We start from the raw sequence: 17,720 nt of genomic DNA on the forward strand, positions 1-17,720 counted from the left end.
CCAGCTTGAACTTTGAGTGAGATAATTTCTCCTTTTTCTTAGAGTACACCACACGTAATAAATCATTTCACCTTTGCCTGCTACATCTTTCTCCAGTGCCTCATCTCAGTAGGTGCTTCAGAAAAGGGAATGCTTGCACTAGAACACAAGCTAGAACAGTGGTTCTCAAATTGTGAACTCAAGACGATCAGCATTAGTATCACCTGGGAACAATCAGAACCAGGTGAGGGGCCAAGCAATGTGTGATTTGCCACATCCAGTTGGTGATTCTGAGGCACACTAGGGTTTGACAACCAGTTAGCAGGAGCATAAGCCTTGGCCCCTGGTACGGTGCCCCCTGTGCATGCTGCTTACAAAGTATTAGAGAATTTCCACCAGGAGGGTTACTGAACAGATCATCTAGAATTCATGGGCCCTATAAATCACTGCTGTTGGGAGATATCGCTTAAGTCTGAATTTATACCAACCGTTTTACGCCTGGCTCTACTGAATGCACGCAGTAATTGCCTTTCAGAGTATGTGATATAAACACAAAAGTAGTTACCCCATCTGAAGACCAATCAATGTGCATCTAAGGACATACCAAACTATGTGTTAATAAATTGAGTTTCTTGTTTTGTGTGCTTTCTATTGTTTTGTTGTTTAATATGAATTAGCCAGAAATTTATTATGACATTAAAAACTTAGTCTTAAGTTTGGAATAAGATGAGTTAATTCATTCTCTTCATTTCACCCCAACTTTCAACTTAGCAGATCACATAAGTTGGTGAGGCTTCTTCTTATTTTCTTTTCACTGAACTGATTTGTATTCTTTGCTTTCCTAGGCAATTTAATAATACCAAAAGATGGAACAAGTCCTACCTGGAGTTTCATTTACATTTTTAATTTTTTCTGTCAAAAATAATGTCAACTAAATAAACTGAAGATCTAACAGGCTTTATTAGGGGATTTATGAATCAGGCAGCATCCCAACTATTAACTATAAGACAGATCAAAGGGGTTGTACAAAATGGAAGGTTTTTATAAGAAGAAGAGTGGGGCAAGGGAGCTACTAGCAAAAAGAAAAGAAGTAATTATTTTTAGGCCAGGACATCTTCTTTGAGGAAGAAAAGGAACAGCAAGGGTTTTATGATTCAGATCACCTCTTCTTCCTCTGGGAGATGGAGAGGGATCACAGGACAGGTTATCCTACTGGTGCTTGACCATGAAATCCAGACTGGTCAATTAAGATAACATTTCTGGAAGAAACTGAAACTGCAGTTGGATCAGGTATAAATCTAGGTTTTGTATCATGAACTTTTAGCATGAGTGACGCCATTTTGGGACTGTGGTTTTCTTTTGAACAGTAATTAATTAAAAGAATCCTTTAACACGTGTAGTACAAGTCTGAAAAATATTTGATTCAAAAACTCTAGAAATATTTCAGTGTTGTTTTAAAACTGAACAAAAGGCTAGGAATAACAACAACAAAAGAGAGAGCAATGACCAAGTGATAATCAGTAGTCACTACCAATATAAGACAAGTGTTGAAAGGATATAGAAAAATACAGTTCTTAATCACAACCTACCACAAGGATAACTCAGGACTTGGATGTCATCAATGGCAATATAACCACTTCTTCCTCCTGAGACTTCAGCTTCAAATATTACCTGTCAGGAAGAAATAGAAAACACTTACAACAATCATTTTTAAGGAATTTTCACAGTGAAAGAAAAATAGCTATAACACACTTATGAAAATTAAAATTTAATTTTCATCCAATAAGAATTAAAATTTCATCTTATAATGTGAGTAATTTCCTAAACCTTGTACAGGTAAACAACATTTTTTTGAAGAGCAATTAAATTATTGAGGTCAAGCAGTTCTCACTAAATTTCTTAAGCAACTATTATTAAGTGTTGTAGATTTCCTGAATGGGCAATATACAGGCAGAATGAATAGGCAGATATAGCAAATCTCATATCTCTAAATTTTCCCTTATTGACTTTTTCCATTTTTGTTATTTATTTAACATATATTGAGCACCTACAAATGTGACAAGCAGTATGCTAACCAGCGAAGACATCAACTGATCTAAGCTTTTAAATAGCTGAATTTTCAAAGACAGAGGTCATCAGATAGATTAGTGTTACTCCAGGCAAAAGGAACCATATACAATGGAATAGAACAGAACTCTGTGTTTGGGAAACCAAATGAATGTAATCTGTATAGCTACAAAGACTCAAGAGGGAAGAGATGAAATTAGAGAAGTAGGCATGGAAGACTTTGAATACCATGGGAGTGAAGTCAGGAGTATATCCTTTCAATGGTTAATCAATTAAAAATATATATATTATTAATAAATATTTTAATAAATATATTTTAAAAAATCAATGTTCAGATATAAGCTGTTTTAGAATTTTGTTGTTACAGTCAATCACAGAACTTCGTAAAGACTTTCCCTTAGTAATGTGTGCTGTGACTCTTCAAGAGAAAACGGATTAAGCATGCCACATTTCAACATTTTATTTGACTATGGGCTCCTTTATTCATGGAGAGACATGTATCTTTGGACTGTTTTGCAAAACGTTTTAGGAAACATATTGGAAACTGATATTTAAAGTAGGAATAAAATATAATCAAATTGGTGTATTACAAATATATTTGGCTCAGGACTTCCCTGGTGGCGCAGTGGTTAAGAATCTGCCTGCCAATGCAGGGGACATGGGTTCGATCCCTGGTCTGGGAAGATCCCACATGCCATGGAGCAACTAAGCTTGTGAGCCACAACTACTGAGCCTGCGCTCTAGAGCGCGCGAGCCACAACTACTGAGCCCACGTGCCACAACTACTGAAGCCCGTGCGCCTAGAGCCTGTGCTCCGCAACAAGAGAAGCCACCGCAATGAGAAGCCCGCGCACTGCAATGAAGAGTGGCCCCCACTTGCCGCAACTGGAGAGAGCCCGTGCAGCAACGAAGACCCAACGCAGCCAAAAATAAATGAATAAATAAATAAATTTAAAAAATAAAAATAAATATATTTGGCTAAAAGGTGGAGGACGGCCCCAAAGAAGGTAAGACTAGAAACAGACAAATAATATGCTAGTAACAGTGAACATAGAAAGATGAGAAGAAAAAGGAGAGATAAAAGAAATAATACTAAGGAAACAGACAAAATAGAAATTATTGATTCATTAGTTGTTTAGAAATAATAGGAAAATTCTCATTCCTGGCCTGGGCCCTTAGGTAGATAATGCTATTGTCTGTTGTCAAGAAGGAGGAAACTTCCCACAGGTCTCATAGAAATGGCACCTAAGAAGTGGTTGAAGCAGGTAGCTTTTATGCTTTTTAGACAAAGAAACAATAAATTTGTGAGGAATTGACAGGAAATAGTTTTGGGTGTTCAATTAGTGAAGAACCTAAACAGAGTTTGGACCTGGGGTAGTAAATTAGTGAAGTAGCAAGGTTTGTTTACACAGACTTTTCAGCTCTGCATTCTCTATCTCTGCTAAGAGATAAGGGTGATAATGGTGTTCTTCTACCTCCAGATGCAGGGGGTACACCTTTCACATGAGAGATTTATTTCCTGTTTTCAGAAAGACAGAAAGAAGGGTCAGAGTGTCCCTCTTGCACTGGCCATTTCTTAAGAAACTAATTGAAAATAATCAGTATACCGTTGAGGCACATTTTGGGGCAGTCTACCCCATGACCCAACACTATCAGGATCCCTAGCCAGAACACGTGATACAGAAAAAGATACAAATTTGAGGGAGAAGATAACTAAGTACATTTCAGATTCCATTAGCCTAGGATACACATGGGGTAAATGCTTAGGAGATAACTAGACAGATATATCTCAAAGAGAAGAGATGGGTTTAAAATAAAGCTATAGATTTGGAAGTCATCATCATGGCAGTGAGTAAGCTATAGATTTGAAAGTTACAGAGATTGGTGAGTAAGACGGCATAGAAGATAAAAAGCAGAAGTAAGGCCAACAAAGTACGATTCAGACAGAAGGGTGGAGGAAGGCACTCCCCCCAGTCAGGCAGGTCAACACTCCCACCAAAAGGATTAGAAAAGGCCAGATAAATTACAATGACCATAATTTTAAAACATCAGATATCTGCATAAACAATGGCATCTAGATGAGCACAAATTTTAGGAGGACAGGATCTCTCGAGTGTGATCCCAGGATCTTCTTTCCCATGGGACTATTTGCCAATTCTGGAAACAGGCTGTGGTTCTAGCTCAGCACAAATTTAGGGCCTCTATGGGAGAAAGTGAAAACAATGAAGCTTGCTGTAACTGTGTAAAAATAGAACAACAAACTAGAAATTTAAGAGTCTGAATAAAATAGATGCAGACTATAGCAAAAAACATGATGAACTGTAGGAGAGAGGTCAAGGAAAACTAAAAAAGTATCAATTAAAGTTAGCCATTAAGGGTTCTCTGGTAACTTCTGACACAGTTTTACTACAGTGGAGGGGGATAAGTTTGATTGTTTTTACTGAGCTCTTACTATACTCAAGAGACTGTTCTAACTGAGCATGCTCATTCATGCTCACATCTGCTGCTGTTTCCCTCCTCTCTCTTTCTCTCTCTCTCTCTCTCTCTGCACACACACAAATTCATTACATCTTCACTACAATTATATGAGGTAGTTATTATTTTTATCCTCAATTTAAAGAAAGTTAAGTGACTGCACCAAAGTCTAACAGCTAACAAGTCGTAGAGTCAGGGATGGACCCAAGTCAACCTCCAGGATCTAATCTTCCATCAACTTCACTACACTTCCTCTCAAGATCAAGAAACAAACACAGTAGAACATTTAATTTAAATAGACTTTAAATTTCCTTTAAAAGTCTAATACGTTAAATTTTTAAAGTGTTATTTTAAATAGCAAACTAATTAGATATTCTATTGACTAAACAGCAGTATCATCAATCAGCATTACATCCTTCCCATTCTCATACCATATCTACATCCACCCCAAAGCCAATGACAACGGGACACAGCAGGCTGGGTGGATGGTTCGCCTCCCCTCCAATCACTCCCATCATAAGCTACCTCCTGTGTTAGTTCTTTTCTACTTCAAGTTTGCCCTTTATGACTATTAATTTCCCTGGAATAAGTTAAAGCTGAGAAGTAGGAGAATGAGGTTTTTGGGGGAAGACAAATATTTCATGATGAAAGGAGGGCTAATCTATAAAGACAGAAATATATGTGTGTGTACGTGTGAGTGTGTGTATACGTGAGTGTGTGTATACATATCATTTGCATTTCACGTGAAGGTATTTGATATGATAACAACTGTCAGGTCACTTTCTAAATATTGGAACAAAGGTTTAGCAAGAAATAGAGGAGAAAAGTAGAGGCTTTAAATAATGTATAACTTGGAGCAATTGTGGTACAGGCCACTTTCTTGGGGGTGAGAAAATTTGTATTTGACACACAACTCTCCTATTTACAAATTCTTGAGCAAATCACATAACCTGTAAGAGCCAAGTCCCAACCCCATAATATGGAGATAATGCAGCTTTCATTATAAAGTTTTGTGAGGATTAAACAGTAGCATCTGTAAAAGTGCTATATAAACCAAAAGGTAAGATTATGAACATTGTTAATATAGGACATTTGTATAAGTATATTCTAGGAAAACAAGTTTTACTTGCTCGAATGGTAGTTCAAGGAAAGGGAAAGTATAGAAAGAAAAAATGAGAAAATTATTTTTGGAAAAAATACAGTCTTATGAATAGACCACACAGCTGAATAATTAATCAGTTCATTATTTCAGGTTTGTTACAGTCAGCATTAATTAAATTATTTTAATTCTATGCTTATCTTAGTTTTACTTTCTCGAATTGTTTTACTTGGTAGGTGGTAAGTTTAAACATGTTTACTAAACCCCTGAGGAAAAGTTTCTTATTTGTTCATTTAAATTGAGCTTTATTCTGGACAATAAATTTAGGCCTTGATTTAAAAGGGAGTGAAAGAATTGGTTCTTTAGTAAAGAAAAAAAAAAATGTTTCTCTTTTTAGTGACTCATTTTCCCTAAGTGTTGTCTCTGCCTCATTAACTAGAGCAAGAGGAAATTTCTAAGATCAGATTCCTTTACTGCTAAGTATCTAATCAGCTTTATCACTTTAACAGAGCCCTCACCTTGTAAGTCTCTTCTGTCCACTCAGGGAAAACCAATCTCAATAGCTTAATTATGCAAAACTTGCTTGGGCTAATGCTCAGGTCAGAGCTAATGCTCGGTGTCAAATAGAAAACTAGGGCTTCCCAGGAGAAGACAGCAAGGGAAGCCATACCAGATGTCAACTTGAACCCATCCAGGAGGCCAGCCTGAGAACAGAATGAAAGGGCTCTGCTTTTCATGCTGTTTCCACTCCACTCTGTTACCTGAAATACTGAAGGTGATGATTCTAATCAAATTTTTGCTACTCTAGCAACATTCTTGGATTACTAACTAAATAAGTGAAGTCAAGTCAAATTAAAGGAGGGGAGGAGGCGAACCCTAAAGAACAAGAACAACTTTATCTTTTGGCAAACTGAATTAATGCAGAAGTACCTCATACAATGGAAAGCTGAACTCAAAGTAAGGAGCCTGGGCTCTGGTTGCTGGTTTGCTATCACATGTAACCCAGGCAACTAATTTAACCATGTCTTCAGAGCCTCAGATGGGCAATACTGGCCTTGCCCATAAATCTGGTTTGTTGTGAAGACTGAATGGTATATGTGAAATGATTAAATGATATATGGAATGCCTTGTAAGACAAGACATTATGGACATGAGAAAAATCTGAAATAAAAACTTGCACTTAATTTTCTTTCAATATATCACAGTGTTAAAAGTGTAGGCTCCAAAGTCAGATATACGTTGAGTTCACATTCTTTAAATATTAACTTTAACTTATAGAAAAACATATGTAAAGTTACTTATGTAACTTTAACTGATGTACAGTCTAAATCTAAGTTTCCTTTTCTATGAAAAGAAACTATTAGTATCCACTTCAGGGTTAAGGGGGAATTAAATGAGATAACACACGTGAACCATTTAGCACAGCTCCTGGCACACGGTAAGCATTCTAGGTTAAGGGGCACCACTGCTATCATGGGAAGAAAATATCCATAAAGGACACATGTACTAAAATGAAATTTCTTCCCATTCCCTCCTCCCTTTTCAAAAACTTAACTCCCTGCCCTGAATTTGGAAAATTAAAAAAAATTTTAAAAACCTTAGAATAAACTGGTATTTCATTCCCATAAACCTCCTCAAATATGTTTTCTGTGATTTGAAGTTTTAAACACTGAATATTGTTAATGTAAAGTTCAAAGTAAATTACACATTTGCCTTCAAAGAATAAATGTAACAAAATGAAAACCTACAGAATAGAAATAGGTTTATTTCTATATGTTCCGGTCCAAATTTGGATAATGAATAAAACAGTCATCTGTAATAAAATAGTCACCTGAATAAAATAGTCATCTTAACCAACATTACTAAAGCTGCAGGTCCATCCATATCAGTGCTCTGATGTCAATGTGAGGCCTCAAAGTAAGAGCTGTGCTTGACTCAACTTTGTGTCCTCAAAGCTTATTCTTACTACCTGGCACATAGCAGACATTCAATAGATGCTAGCTGAACAACAACAATAACAAATTATACATAGATATATACACACACACAATGTATAATATACATGAACATAAGTATGTTGGCATCATTAAATATAATTGACTTCTCTTTATCTCATGTAAACTCTAAACATTGGATTCTCAAGGATCCATCCCAAGCCACCTTCTCTCTTTTTGCCATACTTTTCACCCTGGTAGGATAAAGGAAGATAAGCCTACAGAAAGACAGAGGAAACTGAGAAAAAATAAAGTGTGTAGAGATATAAAAGGGAAATGGAGGTACATGGTATCATAAAAGCCAATAAAAGAATATCTGAAGGAGAAGAGATGTCAGGACCAAATGCTGATCAAACTCTAAGTAAGATGGAGATTAAAAATACCCTCATATATATCTTATAACTAGAAGTTTGTACACTGTAAAGAACATATCCCCACTTCTCCCAAACCCCAGACCCTAGTAACCAACATTCTAGCCTCTGTTTCTTTGAGGGGTTTTTTTTTTTTTTTTGATTCCACATATAAATGATGTCATACCAGAGGACACAAATTTCTGGTTATAAGATGAATAATTTCTGCGGATCTAATGTATAGCATGGTGATTGTGTTTAAAACCACTGTATTACATACTTGAAAGTTGCTAAGAGAGTGAATCTTAAATGTTCCCATGACAAAAAAGAAATGGTAATTATGTGACAGGGTGGTGTTAGCTAATGCTATAGTGGTAATCATTCAGCAATACATACTTGTATCAAATCAGCACATTGTACACCTTAAACTTACATAATGTTATATGTCAATTATATCTCAGTAAAGCTGGAACAAAACCACTTCTTTTATGTAACACTGTGATTGAGTGACCAAATAAAGTAACATGAATTAACAGAACTTGAAGTAACAGAACATGAAGTAACAGAACAATATGAAGTAACAGAAATGGAAACCATATTAGACAATAATGAAGAGAGCAGAGGAGTGGAGATGTTTGTAACCCTCCTACAGGAAGTATGCCTGAATCGGTGGAGAAATCTAACCAAGGATGGAAGAAGATATGGGGTCAAGAGAAGCGTTCAACTTTTTATTATCATTTTTAGGACGAAAAACACTTAGATGTTTTGAAGTTGATGAGGATGATTCAATTTGAAGGGAATGTTTGAGTGTACATGAGAGAAATAACTGTTAATGTGAGATAGGATAGCACGGGATCCAAATCACAGGTCAGAGGAGGGGCTCTACTTCTTTTATAACATGAGGAAAGAAGGAGAGGATGAATGAAGATATGAGTAGGATTTGTAGGATTGGTAGATAAGGGAGTTTCTCTTGTATGGCCTCAGTTTTCTCAGCTACAAGGGATGGGCTAGTGGGAAGGAGGAGTGGTTGGAGTTTGGAGAGAAATGAATGGAGTAGAATGGACAGAAGAGGAGAAAAGGAATTGAAAAGAAAAATGTGATAGGATCTCCAGGAGTATTGTGGGCCCATCTGAAGTTAGTGACTGTGAATTTCTAGTGATCCTGATCTACCATGGAGCGTGATTCTATTTAAAATAGAATTTGCTTGATTTTAAGTTCATAAAAATTAGACAGAAAAAAAGGAATCAAGGAGTTTATGGAAATAGAAAATGTGACCAAAAAAAGATTACAAAGAAATCAAATTTTGATACAATGAGTAAATTGATGAATTAGCAAAAGACAGATGGTTTGATCAACGGATGCTCCCCATGAGGCTGATGGATGATCTCAGTGAAATTAATCAAGTAGAAAGAGATTAATTTATGTTTTGGTCAGAAGGTGAGATGCTTACATGTAAAGCTAGAACACTTGTGAGATATTATAACAGCTGCAGGTTAAAAAAGGTAGGTGGGCTTCCCTGGTGGCGCAGTGGTTGAGAGTCTGACTGCCGATGCAGGGGACACGGGTTCGTGCCCCAGTCCGGGAAGATCCCACGTGCAGCGGAGCGGCTGGGCCCGTGAGCCATGGCCGCTGAGCCTGTGCGTCTGGAGCCTGTGCTCCGCAACGGGAGAGGCCACAACAGTGAGAGGCCCACGTACAGCAAAAAAAAAAAAAAAAAGTAGGTGATTTTTGGAGATGAGGAGGTGAAGGAACTACCTAGGGACTTTCCACAAATATACCAAAGCCATCAGGATAATGGTGGGCCTTGGGAGTGAAGAAAGCAAGTCTGACACCAATACTAAAGTTCAGGATGAATAGAAGAAAATGACTTGGGATCCAGAGGAAGGCAATCATGAGGGTAATGGCATGGTTGAAAGAATTCAAAGGGGCAAGGGTGTTTCCCATCCATTAAACTGATCCTAAGTTGCAGGGTATTAATATCTGCCCTTTTAGAGACTGTTTGGGAAGAAGTGTCCTCAGTCTAGAGCCACAAACAGAGCATGATTATTATAACATAATTAATTGTCTCAATAAATTTTCAAGGTTTATCTTTACTACTGAAATATAAGCTCATTGAGGGCAGTGACCTGTTTATCCCCCCCAGCATCAGTGAACCACAAGAATCCTGTTGAAAACTGGGGCTCGGAAAGAGTTCCAACATGTTACAGAAAACAACCGTGCATCAGTTAATTCTAGCTAATAGTTTTCCTTTCAGGGGAATTATGGGATAAGGTATTTAATTCACTTTTACCTAACTCATAACATTTTGTTGACATAATAAAATGACTCTCCCTTGAGAAAGTTTCAGATAATTTTCCCAAGCTAATTTAGAAATCATGAAAACATTAATCACTTCCCTTGAATAGTTAAATAATGCTGTGAGGAATAAATTTCTGCTTACAGGCCCCAGAAGATCTTAAACTGAGTAAGTCAAATACCTATGTGGAAACTTCAAAATATAGAATCCAGTTTCTTTTCAAGTGTGAAAATATTCTATTTCTGTTCATACTTAAAAATTAATATACACATAACTGGCTGGTGATACCAAAAGTCCAGCGTACAGCTAGCCGTCACTGTCACCCACTGTAGCTTCTCTCACAGGCACTGTCAGTCTGGGGTTCTGCTTTCTCAATAAAGATTTGCTGAAAGTATTATAGAAAAGGAGCTTCTCCCTGTTAGACCCCTACATGCCAGGCTGGCTTGCCTATTGAGTCATGTAATAGTTGGTTTCTAAGAGTCTAACACGTGAAAATGTCTTTAGTAAAGGCCTGGGGGCTTTCTGAAACAAATGCATTGTTAACAGCCCTTGCCTACTGCTTGCTTACTTGTTTATTTAGCTCCTGAAAAAGATAAACGCCTGCAACTGCAAAAGGTACCTAGAAAAAATACGTAAGCAAAAGAAATACTGGTATATTCTTTGGCTTTAAAGCTGCTTGCGAGAGTAATTAGAGGATTCTGGTTATAATGTGTACTAAATATGGAAGGCAGTTAAGACATATAATACAGCCAAAATTGATTCTTCATCTAAAACCCTTTCATATTTCAGATTTTAGCTATCCTTAGCACCTCTATGACTTACAGGTATGTAAAAACTCAAAATCAGTCATTTTCCTTAAGATGTCCTGAGATTAAATATGATCAGTTTCTGGGCTTCCCTGGTGGCGCAGCAGTTGAGAGTCCGCCTGCCGATGCAGGGGACACGGGTTCGTGCCCCGGTCCGGGAAGATCCCACATGCCGCGGAGCGGCTGGGCCCGAGAGCCATGGCCGCTGAGCCTGCGCGTCCGGAGCCTGTGCTCCGCAACGGGAGAGGCTACAACAGTGAGAGGCCCGCGTACCGCGAAAAAAAAAAAAAAAATATGATCAGTTTCTTAGGCGGACTAGTCCTGTCACGACTTAACATTAGGACTGTGCAGTCTGCAGAGAGTAATGAGGGTTCCAGAGATTCTAAAACCTACACTGTTACCTGAATACATACAGGTTTTTTGTATAGTTACAAGGCCTACCATGCAGCAGAAGCACACACACGTATGCACGCACAGTCCTATCTTTCCACACACAATTATACTAATATAATAGTGACCTAAGTAGATTTTTGAATGCAAATTCTGTGTATAGTGGAGACACGTATTCTTGAATAAAATGTCAATGTTACAAAAATATCCTGAGGTTTAAACTGCCTAAGTGATGAGAGGGACTGCTACATTACCTAACATGGATGACAACAGCAGGTATAACAAGACCGCACGTGCATCAAAAGCAACTGCAACCCTTTCCAGAGTGGCATTGTGTTTGCCTGATAAAAAACAGAACATCAGTGAAAGCACATGCCAGTGTCCAGGCAAAAGTAAAAAATGCAGGACCACAGATCAAAAGGAGAAAATAAAACCTAAGAGATTTCACACCAGAGTAGGCTGTATAAAATAAAAGCCCAAAGAAGGCTGTCTGAGAAAGCTCCACGCTAAAACAAATATGCAAGCATAGCACATTCCTACGCTTCAAATTAGCCCAGGCTATCTCTAATGTAATCACCAAAAGTATCTAAAAGATCTAAATAAAGGAACTAATAATAATCATTTTTAGAGCTTAAGCCAGAATGTTTCCGTTCATATTAATAGTCCATTAGTTATTTAAATTAATTTTCATTCCTTAAACACACACTTGTAAAAATTGTCAATGGTCCTTTTAATTTGAAGATATTGATGTAGATTCATGTGTATAAAAAACACATGACTCCATTATATGGCTAAGAGACACCCAAACTCCATCTCTGAAAACAGATAAACTTAAAACTTGAAACAAGAATAAATAATACTTACAAAATGAATGCAAGAGGAATTTTTGTGTTCTTTGCATGTTCTCTGTATTATTAAGATGCCTTTGGGGAGGAGGAAGGCATATACTGCTTTCTCAAAAAGGTTTTGAGGGACTTCCCTGGTGGCGCAGTGGTTGAGTCCACTTGCCAATGCAGGGGACATGGGTTCGAGCCCTGCTCTGGGAAGATCCCACATGCTGCGGAGCTACTAAGCACGTGTGCCACAACTACTGAGCCTACGCTCCAGAGTCCGCGAGCCACAACTATTCAGCCCGTGTGCCACAACTACTGAAGCCAACACACCTAGAGCCCGTGCTCCACAAGACAAGCCACCACAATGAGAAGCCCACACACCACAAGGATGAGCAGCCCCTGCTCGCCTCAACTAGAGAAACCGCGTGCGCAGCAGCAGCAAATACCCAACACAGCCATAAATTAATTAATTTAAAAAAGGTTTTAATATGTTTTTTATGATAATGGAGACACACACAGAGACACACGCAAAACACAGAAAAGAGCACACCAGCATCAGGCAGAGCCTCAACTCCGAGTCACAGACGTCAACTCAAATCCCTGTGCTGACCTGATGGAGCCATTGTGAGGATTAAAAGAGATTATACACAATTTGGAAGGTTCTCCATAAATGTTAACCCTTTCCTCCCTTTCCTACCCTTCTCCAGTGACTGATATAATGGGCACTGCCCTAAGACCACAGCCTTTGAGAAATAAGGCAAGAGGGCAGCTTCAGGTGACAATGATGCCGGAGACCATGAGGAAAAAACTCTTACCAATTTATTTATTTATGTTTTTAAACAGCTTTACTGGAGTAAAATTGCTTTACAATGGTGTGTTAGTTGGTGCTTTATAAAAAACTGAATCAGCCATACATATACATATATCCCCATGTCTCTTCCCTCTTGCATCTCCCTCCCTCCCAACCGCCCTATCCCACCCCTCTGGGTGGTCACAAAGCACCAAGCCAATCTCCCTGGGATATGTGGCTGCTTCCCTCTAGCTATCAGTTTTACATTTGGTATAGTATATATGTACATGCCACTCTCTCACTTTGTGCCAGCTCACCCTTCCTCCTCCCCGTGTCCTCAAGTCCATTCTCTAGTAGGTCTGCATCTTTATTCCCATCCTGCCCCTAGGTTCTTCATGACCTTTTTTTTTTCTAGATTCCATATATATATATGTGTTAGCATACAGTATTTGTTTTTCTCTTTCTGACTTACTTCACTCTGTATGACAGACTATAGGTCCATCCACCTCACTACAAATAACTCAATTTCATTTCTTTCCATGGCTGACTAATATTCCATTGTATATATGTGCTACATCTTCTTTGTCAATTCATCTGTCGATGGACACTTAGGTTGCTTCCATGTCCTGGCTATTGTAAACAGAGCTTCAATGAACATTGTGGTACATGACTCTTTTTGAATTATGGTTTTCTCAGAGTATATGCCCAGTAGTGGGATTGCTGGGTCGTATAGTAGTTCTATTTTTAATTTTTTAAGGAACCTCCATACTGTTCTCCATAGAGGAGACTCCCACCAACAGTGCAAGAGGGTTCCCTTTTCTCCACACCCTCTCGAGCATTTATTGTTTGTAGGTTTTTTGATCATGGCCATTCTGACTGGTGTGAGGTAATATCTCATTGTAGTTTTGATTTGCATTTCTCTAATGATTAATGATGTTGAGCATTCTTTCATGTGTTTGTTGGCAATCTGTATATCGTCTTTGGAAAAATGTCTATTAAGGTCTTCTGACCATCTTTGGATTAAGTTGTTTGTTTTTTTGATATTGAGCTGCATGAACTGCATGTAAATTTTGGAAATTAATCCTTTGTCACTTGCTTCATTTGTAAATATTTTCTCTCATTCTGAGTGGTGTCTTTCCTTCTTCTTTATGGTCTCCTTTGCCGTGCAAAAGCTTTTAAGTTTCATTAGGTGCCATTTGTTTATTTTTGTTTTTATTTCTATTTCTCTAGGAGGTGAGTCAAAAAAGATCTTGCTGTGATTCATGTCACAGAGTGTTCTGCTTATGTTTTCCTCTAAGAGTTTTATAATGTCTGTCCTTACACTCAGGTCTTTAATCCATTTTGAGTTTATTTTTGTATATGGTGTTAGGGAATGCTCTAATTTCATTCTTTTACATGTAGCTGTCCAGTTTCCCCAGCACCACATATTGAAAAGCCTGTCTTTTCTCCAATGTATATTCTTGCCGCCTTTATCAAAAATAAGGTGACCATATGTGCATGGGTTTATCTCTGGGCTTTCTAACCTGTTCCATTGATCTATATTTCTGTTTTTGTGCCAGTACCATACTGTCTTGATTACTTTAGCTTTGTAGTATAGTCTGAAGTCAGGGAGCCTGATTCCTCCAGCTCCATTTTTCCTTCTCAAGATCGCTTTGGCTATTCGGGGTCTTTTGTGTTTCCATACAAATTGTGAAATTTTTTGTTCTAGATCTGTGAAAAATGCCAGTGGTAGTTTGATAGGGATTGCATTGAATCTGTAGATTGCTTTGGGTAGTACAGTCATTTTCACAATGTTGATTCTTCCAATCCAAGAACGTGGTATATCTCTCCATCTGTTTGTATCACCTTTAATTTCTTTCATCAGTGTCTTATAGTTTTCTGCACACAGGTCTTTTGTCTTCTTAGGTAGGTTTATTCCTAGATATTTTATTCTTTTTGTTGCTATGGTAAATGGGAGTGTTTCCTTAACTTCTCTTTCATATTTTTCATCATTAGTGTATAGGAATGCAAGAGATTTCTGTGCATTAATTTTGTATCCTGCAACTTTACCAAATTCATTGATTAGCTCTAGTAGTTTTCTGGTGGCATCTTTAGGATTCTCTATGTATATATCATGTCATCTGCAAACAGTGACAGCTTTACTTCTTTTCTGTTTTGGATTCCTTTTATTTCTTTTTCTTCTCTGATTGCTGTGGCTAAAACTTTCAAAACAATGTTGAATAATAGTGGTGAAAGTGGGCAACCTTGTCTTGCTCCTGATATAAGTGGAAATGGTCTACGTTTTTCACCACTGGGGATGATGTTGGTTGTGGTTTTGTCACATATGGCCTTTATTATGTTGAGGTAAGTTACCTCTACGCTTACTTTCTGGAGGGTTTTTATCATAAATCGGTGTTGAATTTTGTCAAAAGCTTTTTCTGCATCTATTGAGATGATCATATGGTTTTCATTCTTCAATTTGTTAATGCAGTGTATCACATTGATTGATTTGCCTATATTGAAGGATCCTTGCATTCCTGGGATATACCCCACCTGATGATGGTGTATGATCCTTTTAATGTGCTGTTGTATTGTATTTGTTAGTATTTTGTTGAGGATTTTGGCAACTATGTTCATCAGTGATATTGGCCTGTAGTTTTCTTTCTCTGTGACATTGTTGTCTGCTTTTGGTATCAGGGTGATGGTGGCCTCACAGAAAGAGTTTGGGAGTGTTCCTCCCTCTGCTATATTTTGGAAGAGTTTGAGAAGGATAGGTGTTAGCTCTTCTCTAAATGTTTGATAGAATTCACCTGTGGAGCCATCTGGTCCAGGGCTTTTGTTTGTTGCAAGGTTTTTAATCACAGTTTCAATTTCAGTGCTTGTGATTGGTCTGTTTATAATTTCTATTTCTTCCTGGTTCAGTCTCGGAAGGTTGTGCTTTTCTAAGTATTTGTCCATTTCTTCCAGGTTGTCCGTTTTATCAGCATAGAGATGCTCGTAGTAATCTCTCATGATCCTTTGTATTTCTGCAGTGTCAGTGGTTATTTCTCCTTTTTCATTTCTAATTCTATTGATTTGAGTCTTTTCCCTTTTTTTCTTGATGAGTCTGGCTAATGGTTTATCAATTTTGTTTACCTGCTCAAAGAACCAGCTTTTAGTTGTATTGATCTTTGCTATTGTTTCCTTCATTTCTTTTTCATTTATTTCTGATCTGATCTTTATGATTTCTTTCCTTTTGCCAACTTTGGGGCTTTTTTTGTTCTTCTTTTTCTAATTGCTTTAGGTGCAAGGTTAGGTTGTTTATTTGAGATGTTTCTGGTTTCTTAAGGTAGGATTGTACTGATATAAACTTCCTTCTTAGAACTGCTTTTACTGCATCCCATAGGTTTTGGGTCATTGTGTTTTCATTGTCATTTGTTTCTAGGTATTTTTTGATTTCCTCTTTGATTTCTTGAGCGATCTCTTGGTTATTAAGTAGTGTGTTGTTTATCCTCCATGTGTTTGTATTTTTTACAGATTTTTTCCTGTAGTTGATGTCTAGTCTCATAGTATTGTGGTCAGAAAAGATACCAGATACAATTTCAATTTTCTTAAATTTACCAAGGCTTGACTTTTGACCCAATATATGATCTATCCTGGAGAATGTTCCATGAGCACTGGAGAAGAAAGTGTATTCTGTTGTTTTTGCATGGAATGTCCTACAAATATCGATTAAGTCCATCTTGTTTAATGTATCATTTAATGCTTGTGTTTCCTTATTTATTTTCATTTTGGATAATCTGTCCATTGGTGAAAGTGGGGTGTTAAAGTCCCCTACTATGATTGTGTTACTGTTGATTTTCCCTTTTATGGCTGTTAGTATGTGCCTTATGTATTGAGGTGCTCCTATGTTGGGTACATAAATATTTCCCATTGTTGTATCTTTTTCTTGGATTGACCCCTTGATCATTATGTAGTGTCCTTCTTTGTCTCTTGTAATACTCTTTCTTTTAAAGTCTATTTTGTCTGATATGAGAATAGCTACTCCAGCTTTCTTTTGATTTCCATTTGCATGCAATATTTTTTTCCATCCCCTCACTTTCAGTCTGCGTGTGTCCCTAGGTCTGAAGTGGGCCTCTTGTAGACAGCATATATACGGGTCTTGTTTTTGTATCCATTCAGCCAGTCTATGTCTTTTGGTTGGAACATTTAATCCGTTTACATTTAAGGTAATTATCAAAATGTATGTTTGTATTACCATTTTCTTAATTGTTTTGGGCTTGTTACTGTAGGTCTTTTCCTTCTCTTGTTGTACCTACCTAGAGAAGTTCCTTTTGCATTTGTTGTAAAGCTGGTTTGGTGGTGCTGAATTCTCTTAGCTTTTGCTTGTCTGTAACAGTTTTAATTTCTCCATCAAATCTGAATGATATCCTTGCTGGGCAGAGTAATCTTGGTTGTAGTTTTTTCCCTTTCATCACTTTAAATATGCCCTGTCACTCTCTTCTGGATGGCAGAGTTTCTGCTGAAAGATCAGCTGTTAACCTTATGGGGATTCCCTTGTATGTTATTTGTTGTTTTTCCCTTGCTGCTTTTAATAATTTTTCTTTGTATTTAATTTTGGATAGTTTGATTACTATGTGTCTTGGTATGTTTCTCCTTGTATTTATCCTGTATGCGACTCTC

General features: G+C 37.5%; 1 protein-coding gene across 1 annotated transcript in view; it reads right to left on the bottom strand.

The window, feature by feature from the left end:
• The window catches only part of PTPRK (protein tyrosine phosphatase receptor type K), a 572,439-nt gene that overhangs the window by 272,433 nt on the left and 282,286 nt on the right, over positions 1-17,720 (bottom strand). Inside the window, exon 4 of the mRNA XM_029223468.1 lies at positions 1,569-1,650. Within this exon, the coding sequence (XP_029079301.1) occupies positions 1,569-1,650 (82 nt within the window). The remainder of the gene's footprint in view (positions 1-1,568; positions 1,651-17,720) is intronic.

Source organism: Monodon monoceros, unplaced genomic scaffold (genome assembly GCF_005190385.1).
Source record: "Monodon monoceros isolate NGI ecotype Baffin Bay Population unplaced genomic scaffold, NGI_Narwhal_1 Super_Scaffold_15, whole genome shotgun sequence".
Classification (NCBI taxonomy): domain Eukaryota; kingdom Metazoa; phylum Chordata; class Mammalia; order Artiodactyla; family Monodontidae; genus Monodon; species Monodon monoceros.